Source organism: Pezoporus flaviventris, unplaced genomic scaffold (assembly GCF_033815535.1).
Source record: "Pezoporus flaviventris isolate CSIRO_AGI_PZ_B2104156 unplaced genomic scaffold, CSIRO_AGI_Pfla_v1 ptg000001l, whole genome shotgun sequence".
NCBI classification, from domain to species: domain Eukaryota; kingdom Metazoa; phylum Chordata; class Aves; order Psittaciformes; family Psittacidae; genus Pezoporus; species Pezoporus flaviventris.
In genome coordinates this window covers 916527-932869 of record NW_026892549.1, presented here as the reverse complement: position 1 = coordinate 932869, position 16343 = coordinate 916527, and the positions used below count along the sequence as shown (strand labels likewise).

At 43.6% G+C, this 16343-nt stretch overlaps 1 protein-coding gene across 1 annotated transcript in view; it reads left to right on the top strand.

The window, feature by feature from the left end:
- SMARCAL1 (SWI/SNF related, matrix associated, actin dependent regulator of chromatin, subfamily a like 1) overlaps positions 1-14711 on the top strand; it is a 40712-nt gene extending 26001 nt beyond the window's left edge. The window contains exons 10-16 of the mRNA XM_061458897.1: positions 2976-3194; positions 3995-4065; positions 8607-8709; positions 9771-9953; positions 10452-10552; positions 13167-13263; positions 13665-14711. Of these exons, the coding sequence (XP_061314881.1) occupies positions 2976-3194; positions 3995-4065; positions 8607-8709; positions 9771-9953; positions 10452-10552; positions 13167-13263; positions 13665-13868 (978 nt within the window). The 3' untranslated portion in view covers positions 13869-14711. The remainder of the gene's footprint in view (positions 1-2975; positions 3195-3994; positions 4066-8606; positions 8710-9770; positions 9954-10451; positions 10553-13166; positions 13264-13664) is intronic.
- Positions 14712-16343: the final 1632 nt, after the last annotated feature.

The following is a 16343-nucleotide window of genomic DNA, read 5'->3' as shown; positions in this document are numbered from 1 at the left end:
CAGAAAATTGCAAATATCTGGCAGATGTGATGAGAAAAGAGAAAAAAAAAGAAGTTTATAATTTTGTAATTCAACCTCCTAGCATCTGTACTCTTAAAAATGCAGCAAGTGAAACGTCACCTGCTTATTTACAAAATATCTCAAGTCTGTTTCTGAAAATACATGCTGTGAATTCATTTTTCAAACTGGGTGATGTTGCAAATATTAAATAATTTCTATCCAAGTACATGCTCTGAATTTGTAAGAGTTTGACAGCTTCTGCTAACACTGTAATAAGTTTACTGACTCATGTAAGATGCTGTGACACTTTGGTAACAAAATCACAGTTGAAAGCATTTGTTGGAATGCTGTGGATCAAAGCCAGATGTGTTTTAACAAAATACATGTCCTTCTTTTCTGTAATTTTCTACTAGGATATACTAAACTATATTTTAATAATTTGAAGAATAATAATCTTTTTATCACTAATTAGGTGCAGCACAGAACTGGCATGTTTCCTTGTTTGAAAATTGTTCCAGCAACAGTCACCATAAAAGAAATACAGTAATCTGAACATATTTCAGGGATTCTGCTTGTATATGCTTTTTAATATGACAGTATATTGGCTTTTGATTTACACCTTTCTGTTATGATGGTATTATGAACTGAAATAAATTGTGCTACATGGACACAAATTTATGTATTACTTGCTTGGAAGTAAGTAATACATATGTTCTGTGTACTGGAACATAGAACATACAGTTTTCTTCTGTGTTCTATGAAGTGGAAAAACGTGGGCTGCATGAGTAGAATGGGGTAGCCTGAGGAGATGTCCAGGCCCTGAAGCAGGTCTTGCTCAGCAGCCTGGTCAATGTTGATCCCTGCTTCTTAGCTACCAGTGCACTGAGCAGAGGGCTTATGAAGCTGGGTGCAGCACCAGGTGGGTCGTTCTTGGTCCTGTACATCTCTTCTGCTGGGTCATCCACACAGCCTGAAGAAATGCAGAAAAGGGGCACAAAGACTGGGGCTCAGCACTGTCAGCTTTCCTGCAGCATGCCTAAAGTTAATAGACAGATTTGAACCAGCTTTTCACAGACCAGAGGAATATATCTATATTGCACTCCTGGTTTCAGGGAAGTGGAGCAGTAATAACCATGTTGCCTTTTTTAGGAAGGCAACATTGGGTTGGATCCAGGTGGGCTTATTACCTCTAGCTGTATACCACTGTGCTGTTGTCAGAGCCAAAGTTTTAACTCTACAGGATCCAAATTGTCTAGGGTTTGACTTGTTTCCTGCTTTAATGAGCTGACTATAGATAATCGGATGGTACCATAACTATGTAGGAATGGATTAAATCAAATGAGTTTTAATGATGGCCATTCTAGAATCTGAAGTCAGTTAATGTTTCACATCAGTACAATATGGAATGGAATTGCAGATTGTCCTGTTATGTCTCAACCTGAAGTAGGAATGTTCACTTCCAGATAACAAGGTCTTAATTGCCTAAAAGCTGTTTGATTCCTCCTCTCTCTCATAGCATATTCTCATCCATGTTCCATCAATGCACCATCTCTTAATGCAGTCAGTAATATGACTAAGCTCATGGCTAGTATGATTTTATTTTTGTCTCATGCATTCTACAGGAGGATGGAGGGTGCAGTGAATACTTTGGAGTGTTTTCCTATTTTACTCCTATTTCTGTGTTGCAGCAGGTTTCTCTTGGGGAAGGCAAATAAGAGATACATAAATTTTTAAGGCTAAATCTATTTTAGCCATTAATGTGACTCAAGAGTGGAGCAGCAGATCAGAGGGGTTGGTGCTGTGGCTTCGCACATCTCCATTGTATGCATTTTATGAGGGTGTATCAGGTTTCTTTGGGTTGTTACTCCAAGACCAGAGGTTTCATTTTTTGGCTTCTTTCTTTTGGTGACGCTGCGAGTAAGACTTGTAATTACAGCTGTGAAGAAGATCTGGTCTCTCCCCTCCCTTAGTTTACATTATTACTGTGGCTATATCTCATACACTCATTTGTGAAAACTTCCATCATGAAGGTGTCTCTCTATCCTTCAGCATAAAAACTTTATTGGTCTCCTCTCCAAAAAGAAAAAGTTGGTTACAAATATTTCTTTTGGGAATGTACCAATTTTGATGCCAATATTTGTCAGCTTAGTTGTTCTTTTCCAGAAAAGAACAAATGATAGGCTCTGGGGTTACTAGCAGGAGAAGTGATGCGCTGAGATTAATAGATACATATTGTTGGCGCACAGGTTACTGGAGGACAGGGCAGGTTCAGTGGCGAGTGCTTCAAGGAGGAGTAAATGAAGGGTTTCAGAGGAGCTTTGAAGTGATGATACTTTGAAGAGACAATACTTGGAGAGATGTTTTGGGCCACAGTTTATTTATGGTTTGCTTGAGTCTAAGCCAAATGTGGTAACGGCAGAAACAGTATGTCAGGAAGCAAATCAAGAGACAGGTCACAGTGGAAAACAGGCAGTTTTGACTTGGCATTTACCAGGCATGTTAGACAATTGTTACATCTGTGTGAAGGCATTTGGGTTAAGGATGTTTGTCCTCATGCTGTTAAGAGAAACTTTTGTGTGTGTGTGTCTGTTTAAAGGTGAGATGAATGTGCACAGAACTGCAGAGTTCTGTCAGACTGTCCAAAGCTGTAAGTTGAGAGCAGAAACACCTTGTTGTGTGAGGATGAATACCAGGGCACAGCGTTGTGGGAGGGATCCCTGCCTTTCTGCATAGTCCTGCACCTCCCAAGTCCTGCACCTCCCAAGCATTTGTAGATTAAAAAAAGGGAAGTTTATAAATTACCTTCTCATGTTGGGTGGATTCGTTAGTACAGTTCAACCTTATTGCCATTTTTGTCAGATCTCCCCTACCTACCTGCCTTGTGCAGTTTTCATGGGAGTTTATTCGACTCTTGCATCACCTGCAGACCAGTCTCTTTTAAGTTTGACACCAATAACTGCTTTGATGTTTACCAGATGCCTTGGGGTTGGGACTACTCTGGATCATCCAACTTAACGGAACTGAAAATTTTGCTGGAAGAGTCCATCATGATCCGACGTCTGAAATCAGATGTGCTTTCCCAGCTTCCAGCGAAGCAACGCAAAGTGGTTGTGGTGGCTCCTGAAAAGATTAGTGCAGAGACCAAAGCTGTCTTGGCAGCTGAAGCAAAGATGATGACCAAAGGATACAAAAGTGTAAGCTGGAAGCTATTTTCATGATGAGCCATTGGTGTTTCAGATACCTTATTTAAAGCATCAGTGGGAAAAAAGTACCCTGACTTGCAAGTAAGGTCAGAACTGCATCTCATGTGAAGGCAAAGCAGAAGGCTGTTGAAGGCACAGTTTTAAATGAATGTATAACATAATCAAAACAGCTCAGCTTTTTTTCTAAGTGGTCTACTTTGTCCCTTTTTGTATGAAATACCATTTCCTCCTTCTTTTTTTTTCCCCTCTTATTAGTCCTTTCTACTTGTCTTTTGTACCTCCTGCCTTTGTACTTTTCTGTCGTGCCTTGTAATCCCATTCACCCTACAAACACAGCCATGTTGAAGTTGTATTGTGAGCACAGCAGTAGCCAAAAATGTGAAGTATATTTTTGCCTTTCTACCCCCCACTCTGTTTTCCTTGTATGGATGGCAAATGTTCTAGGCTCCTAGGTTGCCAGTACAGTTCTGTAAGAACTTAGGAGTTTTTCCTTGCCATTTTAGTTTGGAAATGTTTTCTAAACTAAAACTACATGTTTGATATGCTTGTCATCCAACTTGGAGGAGTTGAGTAGGAGGTAGGAAAGGAGGTGTCAGAAGTAGGAGTGTGTGAGTATCTGCCATACACAGTAGCAAGTAGACTCCCCCATCCAGTCCCCTTTTGTTGTGCTTTTTTAGGCTGATTTTTCCTCCTAGCAAAGTGTTTATTGGCAGCAGCAGACATCCCAGATCTGTAAGCAAGAAGGAGAAAAGGCATTTCTGAAACTCATTTATTTATCTTTCTCTCTACAGAAAAAACAGGAGAAGGAAGCACTTCTCATCTTCTACAGCAGCACAGCAGAAGCTAAAATCCATTCAGTCGTGTAAGCTGCATGTCATTGCTTCGTTCTTGCCTAGTAAAATGTGTTTTTTTCTCTGAGAACAGGAAAATGGTGCCTTAGAGATAACAGTGAAGGGACACGAAGCATAGCCTTAAGCTAGTGTAGAAAAAAATTGATTTTAATTACAATGCACTAAACATTCTCTTCTCTCGGAGTTCCTAGGTGGACTAAGTCTTCTGATTTCATTCCAGATACGGATCTAAACTGTCATTTGAACTATCTAAAACTGCTTGATGTTTGCGATTTCGATCAAGTTCCCTGGTCCAGATCCCATTGCAATTTGAGGAGCAGGGGGAGTAATGAAATTAAAAGTATCAATTTGAGAAGCAGAATTTGAGAAAACAAATGCTGCAGTCCTGCTTCAGCAGGAACCCTGAGCCAGAAAGCTTATGAGGTGGACTGAGCTTCAGCTGTAGCATGCTGTTGGGATGTTACAGACCTTACTGAAGTTCTTTGCTCTTCCACAGGGTTCACGTGGGACCTCAGCAGCAAAAGTTTTTTATCATAAGTGTGCTTTTAACTCTGTTTTCCCTAGGAATAATTTCCTTCTATGACTTTCTGTGCCCTTTCATCCTTAGCCTTTCTGCTGGGACTGCAGGGAGTTTCTTTACTTTTTCTGCAGACCTCTGAATATAAGCACCAGCTGATGTGCACTGGGTGATTTCACAGTCTCAGACCTTGCTGCGGAATTTGCCTGTTCAGCACAGAACTGCACTTCAGAGTCCCAGTGCTCATTTCTGTAGAAGAGTTTCTTCCTTTTATGTTAGTGAACAGTTAGAAGACTTCCTTTTATTTCAGTTGCAAGTGTGAACTGAATATAAAACCATGAAGTGCTGTTTACTTGAATCTCTGTTAGGGACTAGTCCTTTTTTTTTTTTTTCTTTTTCTTTTTTTTTAGGTTTAGTAGCATTTAAAATACTGCTTATTAGAAGCTGCTGAAGTACAGTACCATATAGCTAATTGTAGTGTCCTATGACCCTCATCACCTCCCATGTTTTACCCTTGTTGACAGTGATTTCCATTGCTTCCAACAACTAGACATTTGTTAAATAGAATATGGAGAATGAGGTACACAGTAGTTGTGATGTGTTGGCATCTGCTTGCTACACTGAATGTTCACTTTGATATTTGTTTTAAAAGCCAGCAATCCTGCTGCTCTCCCAGTTTTTCTTGTTAAATGATATCGTCATGTAATTTGAATCTGAACATCATGAACCCTGGGAGCTATGTGCAAGGCACTGATACACCTTAATACAGGGCTGGAAATGCTGCTGTTTTCTGACAGTTGCTGCTGACAAAAGCTGTGATGTATTTAGCAAAGAACTTGGAATTCCTGATCTTCACAACAACTTTGCTATTCCAAAGAAAAAATGAAAGTTGTATCATCTCTATAGGCTTATCAGTGATTTTCAGGCTCCAGCTGATGTAATTGTAGCATATGTTACTACATAGGAATAGGTTTTGTGGCTATGTTGTTAGTCCATGGCAAAAGCCAGATGTCTGCATTTTATTAACACTGTTTAAATGTTTAAAATGGGTGTTGTTACCTTTTATTGGTCATTAGTCTATGTGCATATGGGTAATTCCTAGAAATAGCTTTTGTATTTAGATTGCTAAGCCATAGTAAGTTGTCAGTGTGAACCCTTGTGAGAAAAGCTACTTTTAGGATACTCTGATCTGTGCATTTAGACCCCTTTTCTCCTAAAATAGAAACAGTCCTAAGTGAACACAGGAGCGATAATTGTACACAGATTATCTTAACATACTGTGATTGTGAAAAGTTAGAAATACAGGAGGGTGAATGAGGTCATCAAATATGTATAGATGACGGAAGGACAGTATGGCCCGGCACAAGCAATCCAGGAGGTTCCTCGATTGTGTAGAAGACAACTTCCTTCTGCAAGTAGTAGAGGAGCCAACAAGGAGAGGTGCCGTGCTTGACCTTGTGCTCACCAACAGGGAAGGGCTTGTTGGAAATGTGACGCTCCAGGGCAGCCTTGGATGCAGCGATCACGACATGGTCGAATTTGAGATCCTCAGGACAGTGAGAAGAGCGTGCAGCAAGCTCACTGCTCTGGACTTGAAAAGAGCAGACTTTGGCCTCTTCAGGAACCTGCTTAGTAAGGTTCCATGGGATACAGCCCTAGAGGGCAGAGGGGCCTAAGACTGTTGGTTGATATTCAAGGATCACCTGCTGTAAGCTCAGGAGTGTTGCATCCCAACCAGAAGGAAGTGCAGCAGGAGGGCCAGGAGACCTCCTTGGATGGATAAGGAGCTCCTGAGGAAAATTAAATTGAAAAAAGAGGCTTATAATAAGTGGAAGCAAGGACAGGTGGCATGGGAAGAGTACAGGGATGTTGTCCGGGAAGCTAGGGACCAGGTTAGGAAAGCTAAGGCTCAGTTAGAATTAAACTTAGCTAGAAGTATTAAAGATAACAGGAAGGGATTCTACAGGTACATAGCAAATAAAAAACAGACTAGGGAAAATGTAGGCCTCCTCAGGAAGCTCTCAGGAGAAGTGGCTACACAGGATTTGGAGAAGGCTGAGGTTCTGAATGACTTCTTTGCCTCGGTCTTAACTGGCAAAGGCTCTGACCACACCACCCAAGTCTTGGAAGGCAGATGCAGGGACTGTGAGAATGAAGACCTTGCGCCCACTGTAGGAGAGGATCTGGTTCGAGACCATCTTAAAAATCTGAACAGGCACAAGTCTATGGGTCCTGATGAGATCCATCCACGGGTCCTGAAGGAGCTGGTGAATGAAGTTGCGAAGCTGCTGGCCATCATATTTGAGAAATCATGGCAGTCAGGAGAAGTTCCCGATAACTGGAAAAAAGGAAATATAACCCCCATTTTCAAGAAGGGGAAAATGGATGACCCGGGGAATTACAGAGCAGTCAGTCTCACCTCTGTGCCTGGCAAAATCTTGGAGCAGATTCTCCTGGAAGGCATGCTAAGGCACATGAAAAACAACAAGGTGCTTGGTGACAGCCAGCATGGCTTCACTAAGGGGAAATCCTGCCTGACCAATCTGGTGGCCTTCTATAATAGGGCTACAGAACTGATGGACAAGGGGTAGAGCAGTTGATGTCATCTATCTGGACTTGTGCAAAGCATTTGACACTGTCCCACATGACATCCTTGTCTCTAAATTGGAGAGACATCAATTTGATGGATGGACCACTCGGTGGATAAAGAACTGGCTGGATGGCGGCACCCAAAGAGTTGTGGTCAATGGATCAATGTCCGTCTGGAGACCAGTAACGAGTGGCGTCCCTCAGGGAATCAGTGTTGGGACCAGTCTTGTTCAACATCTTTGTCGCTGACATGGACAGTGGGATTGAGTGCGCCCTCAGCCAGTTTGCCAATGACACCAAGCTGTGTGGTTTGGTTGATACGCTGGAGGGAAGGAATGCCATCTAGAGGGACCTTGACACGCTTGTGAGGTGGGCTGATGTCAACCTCATGAGGTTTAACCATGCCAAGTGCAAGGTCCTACACCTGGGTCGGGGCAATCCCAGGCACAGCTACAGGTTGGGTAGAGAAGAGATTCAGAGCAGCCTGCAGAGAAGGACTTGGGGGTGTTGGTTGATGAGAAAGTGAACATGAGCTGGCAGTGTGCTCTTGCAGCCCAGAAAGCCAACCGTATCCTGGGCTGCATTAAAAGGAGCATGACCAGCAGGTCAAAGGAGGTGATCCTGCCCCTCTATTCTGCTCTTGTGAGACCTCACCTGGAGTATTGTGTGCAGTCCTGGTGTCCTCAACATAAGAAGGACATGGAACTGTTGGAACAAGTCCAGAGGAGGGCCACGAGGATGATGAAGGGACTGGAGCACCTCCCGTATGAAGACAGGCTGAGGAAGTTGGAGCTGTTCAGCTTGGAGAAGAGAAGGCTGCATGGAGACCTCATAGCAGCCTTCCAGTATCTGAAGGGGGCCAAGGGATAACGGGTTAAAACTTAAACAGGGGAAGTTTAGGTTGGATATAAGAAGGAAGTTCTTTCCTGTGAGGGTGGTGAGGCACTGGAATGGGTTGCCCAGGGAGGTTGTGAATGTTCCATCCCTGGCAGTGTTCAAGGCCAGGTTGGATGAGGCCTTGGGTGATATGATTTAGCGTAGGGTGTCCCTGCCCACAGCAGGGGGTTGGAAGTAGATGGTCTTAAGGTCCTTTCCAACCCTAACGATTCTCTGATTCTATGACTTCCACTTGATTGGTCTGGATATCATGTTTCAAGTGGGATATAATAAATTGGTTCTCAGTGATATCCACAGATAAATGTAGGCAGCTATCCAGCTGCAGTGAAGAAAAATGAGTGGATTATCCTGTAGTGTCTTTTTTTACAAATCTGTAAGAGACCTGACTTGCTACTTGCATTTTACTGCAGCTTTTTTATGTTAGCCTATTTCCTAGTTTCTCTGTATAGATGAACTGTATAGTTGTGAGCAAAGCCTGTATTCTCTCAGCACATAATTTTACAGTTCTGGTTTGGTTTGGTTTTGTTTTTTTTTTCCTTTTTCATGTAGAGAATACGTCCTGGACTTACTGGAAAGTGGCAATAATAAATTCCTGGTGTTTGCTCATCACAAGATAGTGCTGGATGCAATAGTTGCAGAGCTGGAGAAGAAAGTAAGTAATAGACTGAGTCATCTTAACTTTATCACTACTCCAGCTTCAAAGCTGTTTAAGAGCTCCCCAGAGTTACGTCTGGTCAGACAGTTTATGAAAGTTAGTAGCAGAAATCATTTCTACTTGCTGTGTTTCTGAATGTGCCCTTCACTGAGGGAGCTGAGCTGTCAGGGTGAATGCCTCACACGATGCACTTTGTATTAGCTGAATAGCTTTTGTTGTATTTAATGTTCTTTAATCTCACTATCTGCCCTGGAGCTTGTGAATTCTTGGAGTTTTACCCTGTGTGGCCATCTCTGCTTTGTCCTCCAGGCTTTCCTGAGAGAGGGAGAATGTAACAGCTATGGCTGCCTCCCTTTATCTCGGTGGTGCTGTTACATTTTTTGAACTGGGATACTGCAGGGAGACTTCTTAGACCTGCCAGTCATCTCTCTGACTTCAAAAGTGTTTGGTTAATTGTTCATGTGAGACTTAATGGAATGCCCCTGAAGAGTTCTGGGTCAGTTAATATTCCAAAGCATAAACCACTGTGACAGTGCTGCCTCTGTGGCTGCATCCTCCAGTACAGCAAGGAGGATGGACATCAAAGAGTTACAGCTCTATATTACCCAAGTTTATCATGCCTCTCCTGAGCTACCACAGAGCAACTAAGATGTGTAGGATTCCATCTCCTCCTGTTGCAAACAGGAGAAGACTTAAGAAGGTTGGGGAGATTGTAGCAGCTGTAGTATCAGCAGTGTTCAGCTTTGTATTAAGCCAATTGCATTTCCACTGTGCTTGAGTTGCCAGCTTGTTGCTATCCTTCCTGTTGCTCAGAACTGGTGGGAGAGCAGTGAACATAAGAGCAAGTCGTGCATTGTGAACAGAGGGGAGGTATGTTATATGCTGAGCTACAGTGCCTCTGCCTTGAAGATAAGGAAAGGTTTCGAAAAGACAACTGGTGCCTTTTTACTCTCCTGGTTCTGCTGTGGGGAAGGAAAACAGAATCCACTAAAATATGGAAGGAGGATACAGGAAAGGGGACACACAGCCTCTAAAAAGTCTCTTCTGCCTTTTCACAGGATGTTGAATACATTCGCATTGATGGCTCCACACCTTCAGCTGAGCGACAGTCTCTGTGCCAGAAGTTCCAGTTGTCAGAGAAGCAGATGGTGGCTGTCCTGTCCCTCACTGCTGCAAACATGGGCCTGACATTGTCTGCTGCAGACCTGGTGGTGTTTGCAGAGCTCTTCTGGAACCCAGGGGTATGCATCCTGGAGGGAACAGGGATTGGATGCTCCCTGGACAGCAGAAACATTGGTGCTAAGGAAAAGATGTAATAGGCAGGGAAGTTTCTCTGGGATTTTTCTCCTTCTTTCTCTGATGGCTACTTGTCTGTTCACCCCCAGATGCCAGGGCTTGAACAGTGAGGCTACTTACACAGCTTGCTGCTTGCAGAATATGGTGTGAAAGGGAAACATGCTCCTGTTTCTTAATTTGACAGAGCTCTCAGTTGCTCGCCCAGCCAGGACCTGAAAGGGTCCATTATTAATGCTACTGAAAAATGCTCAGTGCCTTTAGGGAACCTTGTGCACCAGATTACTTGGTTTAATCTGTGTTTGAGGATGTGGGTAGTAAGAGGATCCAGATGAGAAACAGTTGCTAACCACGAGACATGAGATCTCCCTGTTCTCTGGTGCATACACTATTGCTTAGATGTTTGAGTTCACACTTTATTTTCTTTGTCATGTCTTTACATAAAGGTTTTGATCCAAGCAGAAGATCGGGCACATCGAATTGGACAGACCAGCTCTGTTAATGTTCACTACCTGGTGGCTAAAGGCACAGCAGATGATTACTTATGGTAGGAAGTGAGAAAGACACTTTGGTTCTCCTGCCACCTGTTTTCACTGTTTGTCACATGATAATGTAAGGTGCTTAATAACAGAATCATAGAATAGTTAGGGTTGGAAAGGACCTTACGATCATCTTGTTCCAAGCCCCCTGCCATGGGAAGGGACACCTCACACTAAACCATGTCACCCAAGGCTCTGTTCAACCTGGCCTTGAACACTGCCAGGGATGGAGCATTTACCACTTTTTGGGCAACCTGTGCCATTGTCTCATCATCCTCACGGTAAAGAACTTCTTCCTTGTATCTAACCTAAACTGCCCCTATTTAAGTTTAAACCGACTAAGCCCTTGTCCTGCCACTAGTCCCTAACGAAGAGTCCCTCCACAGCATCCTTGTAGGCCCCCTTCAGATACTGGGAGGCTGCTATGAGGTCTCCACGCAGCCTTCTCTTCTCCAGGCTGAACAGCCCCAACTTTCTCAGCCCGTCTTCATACGGGAGGTGCTCAAGCCCCTTCATCATCCTCATGGCCCTTCTCCAGCAGCTCCATATCCTTCTTATGTTGAAGACTAGAACTGTACACAGTACTCCAAGTGGGGTCTCATAGGAGCAGAGCAGAGGGGCAGGATCACCTCCTTTGATCTGCTGATCCCGCTCCTTTTGACGCAGCCCAGGATACGGTTGGCTTTCTGGGCTGCGAGTGCACACTGAAGCTGGCTCATGTTCATTTTCTCATTGACCAACACCTCCAAGTCCTTCTCCACAGGGCTGCTCTGAATCTTTTTGCTGCTCTGAATCTTTTCTCTGCCCAACCTGTAGCTGTGACTGGGATTGCCCCAACCCAGGTGTAGGACCTCGCATTTGGCTTGGTTGAAGTTCATGAGGTTGGCATTGGCCACCTCTCAAGTGCATCGAGGTCCCTCTGGTCCCTCTGGATGGCATTCCTTCCCTCCAGTGTATCAACCGAACCACACAGCTTGGTGCCATTGGCAAACTTGCTGAGGGCGCACTCAATCCCACTTTCTGTGTCAGCGACAGATGTTGTACAAGATTGGTCCCAACACTGACCCCTGAAGGGCACTACTTATTACTGGCCTCCAGTTGGGTATTGAGCCATTGACCACAACTCTGCATACAGCCATCCAGCCACTTCTTTATCCAGTGAGTGGTCCATCCATCAAATGTTAATGTTAGTTCTGATTTCCACAGCCTGTAAGGGGAGGAGCAAAACTGCCAATCAGGGCTGCTGTGAGCTGGTGAATGCAGTGGACACAGCTAAGTGGGTATGACAAGCAGGAGGAATAGAAGTAGTTACCTGGCAAAGAAGGAGCTTTTGAGAGAAATTCTGGGAGAGCTGATGTATCTAAAAAACTTTGCAACCTCTGTGTAAGAAGAAGTTGTCTTAGATACAGCTTGGAGCATTTGTGCTAGGATACTGTAAAGTGCCAAGTACTTTCAAGCAAAGTCAATGTATTGTATGTGTATTGTAGGTCAGGTCTGAGGAGCAGTCTGGCTGCTGACTGCTTGGAAAGGGAACTGTGAAGGAGGACTGCGCTATAGCTTTTCTCTTGCTTTTCAGTGATCTCTTTGGATGGACTAAAAAACTGCTGCTGGCCTGCCTCTGGAAAGTTATGGTCTTGAGTCTTTTTGGCTGCATTGAGAGCTATCAGTAGACACTGGTCCTTAAGGCTGGGGAATCTGACATCCTGGGTGACAGGAGGATCTGAGAAATCCTTAATGCTGCAAGGGAACTGACCTGCAAATGATGAAAAGAAATTGTCCACCAGCTGGTTCATTTGAAGTCCAAAATTACATCTTTATTACCTTATTTAAGTGAATGAATTAACTCAGTGAACTTGTGCAGTTCCCAGAATATCATGATGGCAAATAATTATAACCCTACAATGCAGAGATCTGGAAACTGATACATCACCCATGTTTCATGGAAAGTTAATGACAGTAATTCTGCCTTTGTGAAATGCTGTCTGTGCAGTCAGTAACGCTAAATAGGAAGGAAATGTGGCTCTTCAAAGGACAGTGGTGTCCTTTTTAAAGGCAAGAAAAAGAACAAGATGATGAGACTGTTTGCTAAATGCGTTAATTGTGTGCTGTGGTCTTTGCTGCTTTCAAAGTGTGCAGTCCACAGGTGTGGTTGGGACTTTTTAGGGCAGCGACAGATTCTTCCTCCTGCAGTACACTGGAAGATACTCTAGAAGTGCTGATGAATGTGTTGATGGGGAATTTATCATTGTCTACCTTGGAGACTGAATACACAAGCTATTGGTTAGGTGCATATTCTTGTTCTGACTTTATACCATTGGTGTTGCCTCAGTCAACTGGTTTCCCTATCAGACATGTGTTCTCCAAATATTTATAGCTTCTTCTTGTTATTTATTTAAATTGGATTGATACTTACGTAGATAGGATTGACACTTATTTAGATAGTATTGACTTGATACCCCAAGACGTCATAAACAATAGCAGGATAGGTTAAGGAACTAACAAGCTTTGGTAGAAAAGCCATCTTTATACCCCTGTTATCTTTTTCATCTACCCACAGTAAATGATGTAATGTCCTTGCATGGTATTTTCTTCCTTTCAGTAATACCTGTTTATCTTTCCTAGGCCAATGATTGAAGAGAAAATTAAAGTGCTGGGGGAAGCTGGTCTTTCCGAAACCGATTTCTCCAGAACAGCTGAATCCACTAATTACTGCCCTAAGGTAATTGACCTGAAAGAATATTGATGGTCCCTAGGAGAGACTGAATGGGCTTTGGCTTGTGTACATCTAGATAGGCAGGTGATTGGCAGGCTGACCTTACACCTGTTCTGCCTTTAATGCCACAGACCAGATTCTCCAGTTCCTCCCAGAATCCGTGCCTCGACTTGGACTCTCCACAGAGAGTTCCCAAACCAGCATGCTGCATTCAAGGAGACATGATAGCCTTCATAGCATATATATGTGTCTGAGATTTATGTGTGCGTGTGTATGTATGTATGATATATGTATCATATGATATGTACACACATGTGCACTGTCTTGGGGGAGTGCCCTCTGGTTGTTGCTCACTTTGTTTTTATATTACAATGTGTATGCAGATTCTGTCTGTTCTTCTTTCTCAGGCAGATCCAAAGCAGAAGACCATCTATGACCTTTTCCAGAGGACCTTCTCTGAGAGCCAGGATGACACTGATGAAGCTTTGCTTTTGGAGGCAGCTGATGCTTGCTGCAAGTTTGACTCTGGCAGTGCCTTGCAAGATACAGGAGAAATGTGTTCAGTGAGTCCCCCCAGAAAGCGGCGTATTGAGGAGTTTTTTAAAGTGTAATGGTGACAGCAAAAGAGACTGCAGCTATTTTTTTTTTAATTAAAGACAAAAGCAATCAAGTATTATGAGTTTTCAAAAATAAAAGACTATGTTTTCTGTATCTCTAGTGTGTTTCATCTTGAAAGATGAGAAGGCAGTCTGACAGTGTGACAGATGATCAGCCCATACCTGGCAGCCTGCGTGGTTTTTGGTCCTAGTTTCGCTGATGACTGAAGGGCTATGGACAAGTAATGTACTGTTTTGTTTAAGAAGCATTTAATGGTTGTCAGGCCACAAGGTAGAACTGTTGTGAAAACTAACTGCTCAGCAGCTGCAGATTGCTTATAACAGTCTTCTATCTCCAAGAATTTTAGTCTACATTTATAAGAGTCAGTTCACTGAAAAATTTGGCCCTTGCGTCACTCACAAACTGGCTCTCTGGTATTCAGTTTGGCAGTGAAGAAAAAGATCCAGACAGATCCTGATGTTCTGTTTTGTTTAGGAAGAAGAGAGACAAACCCAGATATTTCTGTGCAGAGCAGTCAGTATTCTGAAACCAAGTAGTACAGCTGTCTGCCAGGAGGTGTATATTGTCTGCTAGGTACATGTCTGCCTGAGCACCCTCATCATTGGCCTCATCTGCTAAATCTTAGGACCTGCTCCATAACAGGTGCTTCTTGTGTCAGCAGAGGGTGAAGCTTATGCTGACTGCCAGCAATTAAGCCTGGCTGCTCAGAAAGGGGAAAGACTAGAGGCTGACTTCCACAGGTGAGTAAGGAGAGGGGAGTATGTGTAGACTTTTGCTCTTGCTTTGTAAGAAGCTAATTGTGGACTGAGCTGTTTAAATAAAGAGTTGTTTTAAGTCATGGTTCCCAAACGTTTAGTACTTTTTCTATTTTAGAATTTCATCTCCCATTTGGAGCTTAAGCTTGAGAAATGTGATGCTGTGGAAAAACTAGGGTGTGGGGTTTTTTTATTTTTTCTTTTATAAATATTCACAGTGCCTGCAAACGACAGGTCCTTTGGGGAGCACTTCTTTTGTGCTTTCTAGAATGCATCAGCTTTCAAAAGGGAAACTTCCATGATACTTTTCTTAGATACATAGAATGGTTTGGGTTGGAAAGGACCTTATGATCATCTTGTTCCAAGCCCCCTGTGATGGGCAGGGACACCTCACACTAAACCATGTCACCCAAGACTCTGTCCAACCTGGCCTTGAACACTGCTCGGGATGGAGCATTCACAACTTCTTTGGGCAACCTGTGCCAGTACCTCATATCCCTCACAGTAAAGAATTTCTTCCATATTATCTAACCTAAACTTCCCCTGTTTAAGTGTAAACCCGTTACCCCTTGTCCTGCCACTACAGTTCCTAATGATGAGCCCCTCTCCAACATCATTGTAGGCCCCCTTCAGACACTGGAAGTCTGCTATGAGGTCTCCACGCAGCTTCCCTTCTCCAGGCTGAACAGCCCCAACTTTCTCAGCCTATCTTCATATGGGAGGTGCTTGAGCCCCTTCATCATCCTCATGGCACTCCTCTGGACTTGTTTCAACAGTTCCATGTCCTTTTTATGTTGAGGACACCAGAACTGCACACAATACTCCAGGTGAGGTCTCACAAGAGCAGAGTAAAGGGGCAGGATCACCTCCTTCGACCTGCTGGTCATGCTCCTTTTGATGCAACCCAGGATAAGGTTGGCTTTCTGAGCTCTGAGTGCATGCTGCCAGGTCATGTTAAGTTTCTCATCAACCAACACCCCCAAGTCCTTTGTTACAGGTCTCCAACTGGAGATTGAGCCATTGACCACAACTCTTTGCATGCGGCCATCCAGACAGTTCTTTATCCCCCGAGTGTTCCATCCATCAAATTGATGTCTCTCCAATTTAGAGACAAGGATGTCATGTTGGGACAGTGTCGAATGCTTTGCACAAGTCCAGGTAAATGACATCAACTGCTCTACCCCTGTCCATCAGTTCTGTAGCCCCATCACAAAAGGCCAGCAAATTGCTCAGGCAGGATTTCCCCTTAGTGAAGCCATGCTGGCTGTCACCAAGCACCTTGTTGTTTTTCATGTGCCTTAGCATGCCTTCCAGGAGAATCTGCTCCAAGATTTTGCCAGGCACAGAGGTGAGACTGACTGGTCTGTAATTCCCCGGGTCATCCATTTTCCCCTTCTTGAAAATGGGGGTTATATTTCCTTTTTTCCAGTTGTCAGGAACTTCACCTGACTGCCATGATTTCTCAAATATGATGGATGGTGGCTTAGCAACTTCATTCACTGGCTCCCTCAGGACCCATGAATGCATTTCATCAGGTCTCATGGACTTCAGCACATTCAGATTCTTAAGATGATCTCACACCCTATCCTTTCCTACAGTGGGCCTAAGGTCTTCATTCTCTGTGTGAGGTGAATCCCCAAGCTAGACACATGAATGTTAATAAGCAAATATCTAAACACCCTGTGTAACAAACACAAAACAGATTTCTTAAAT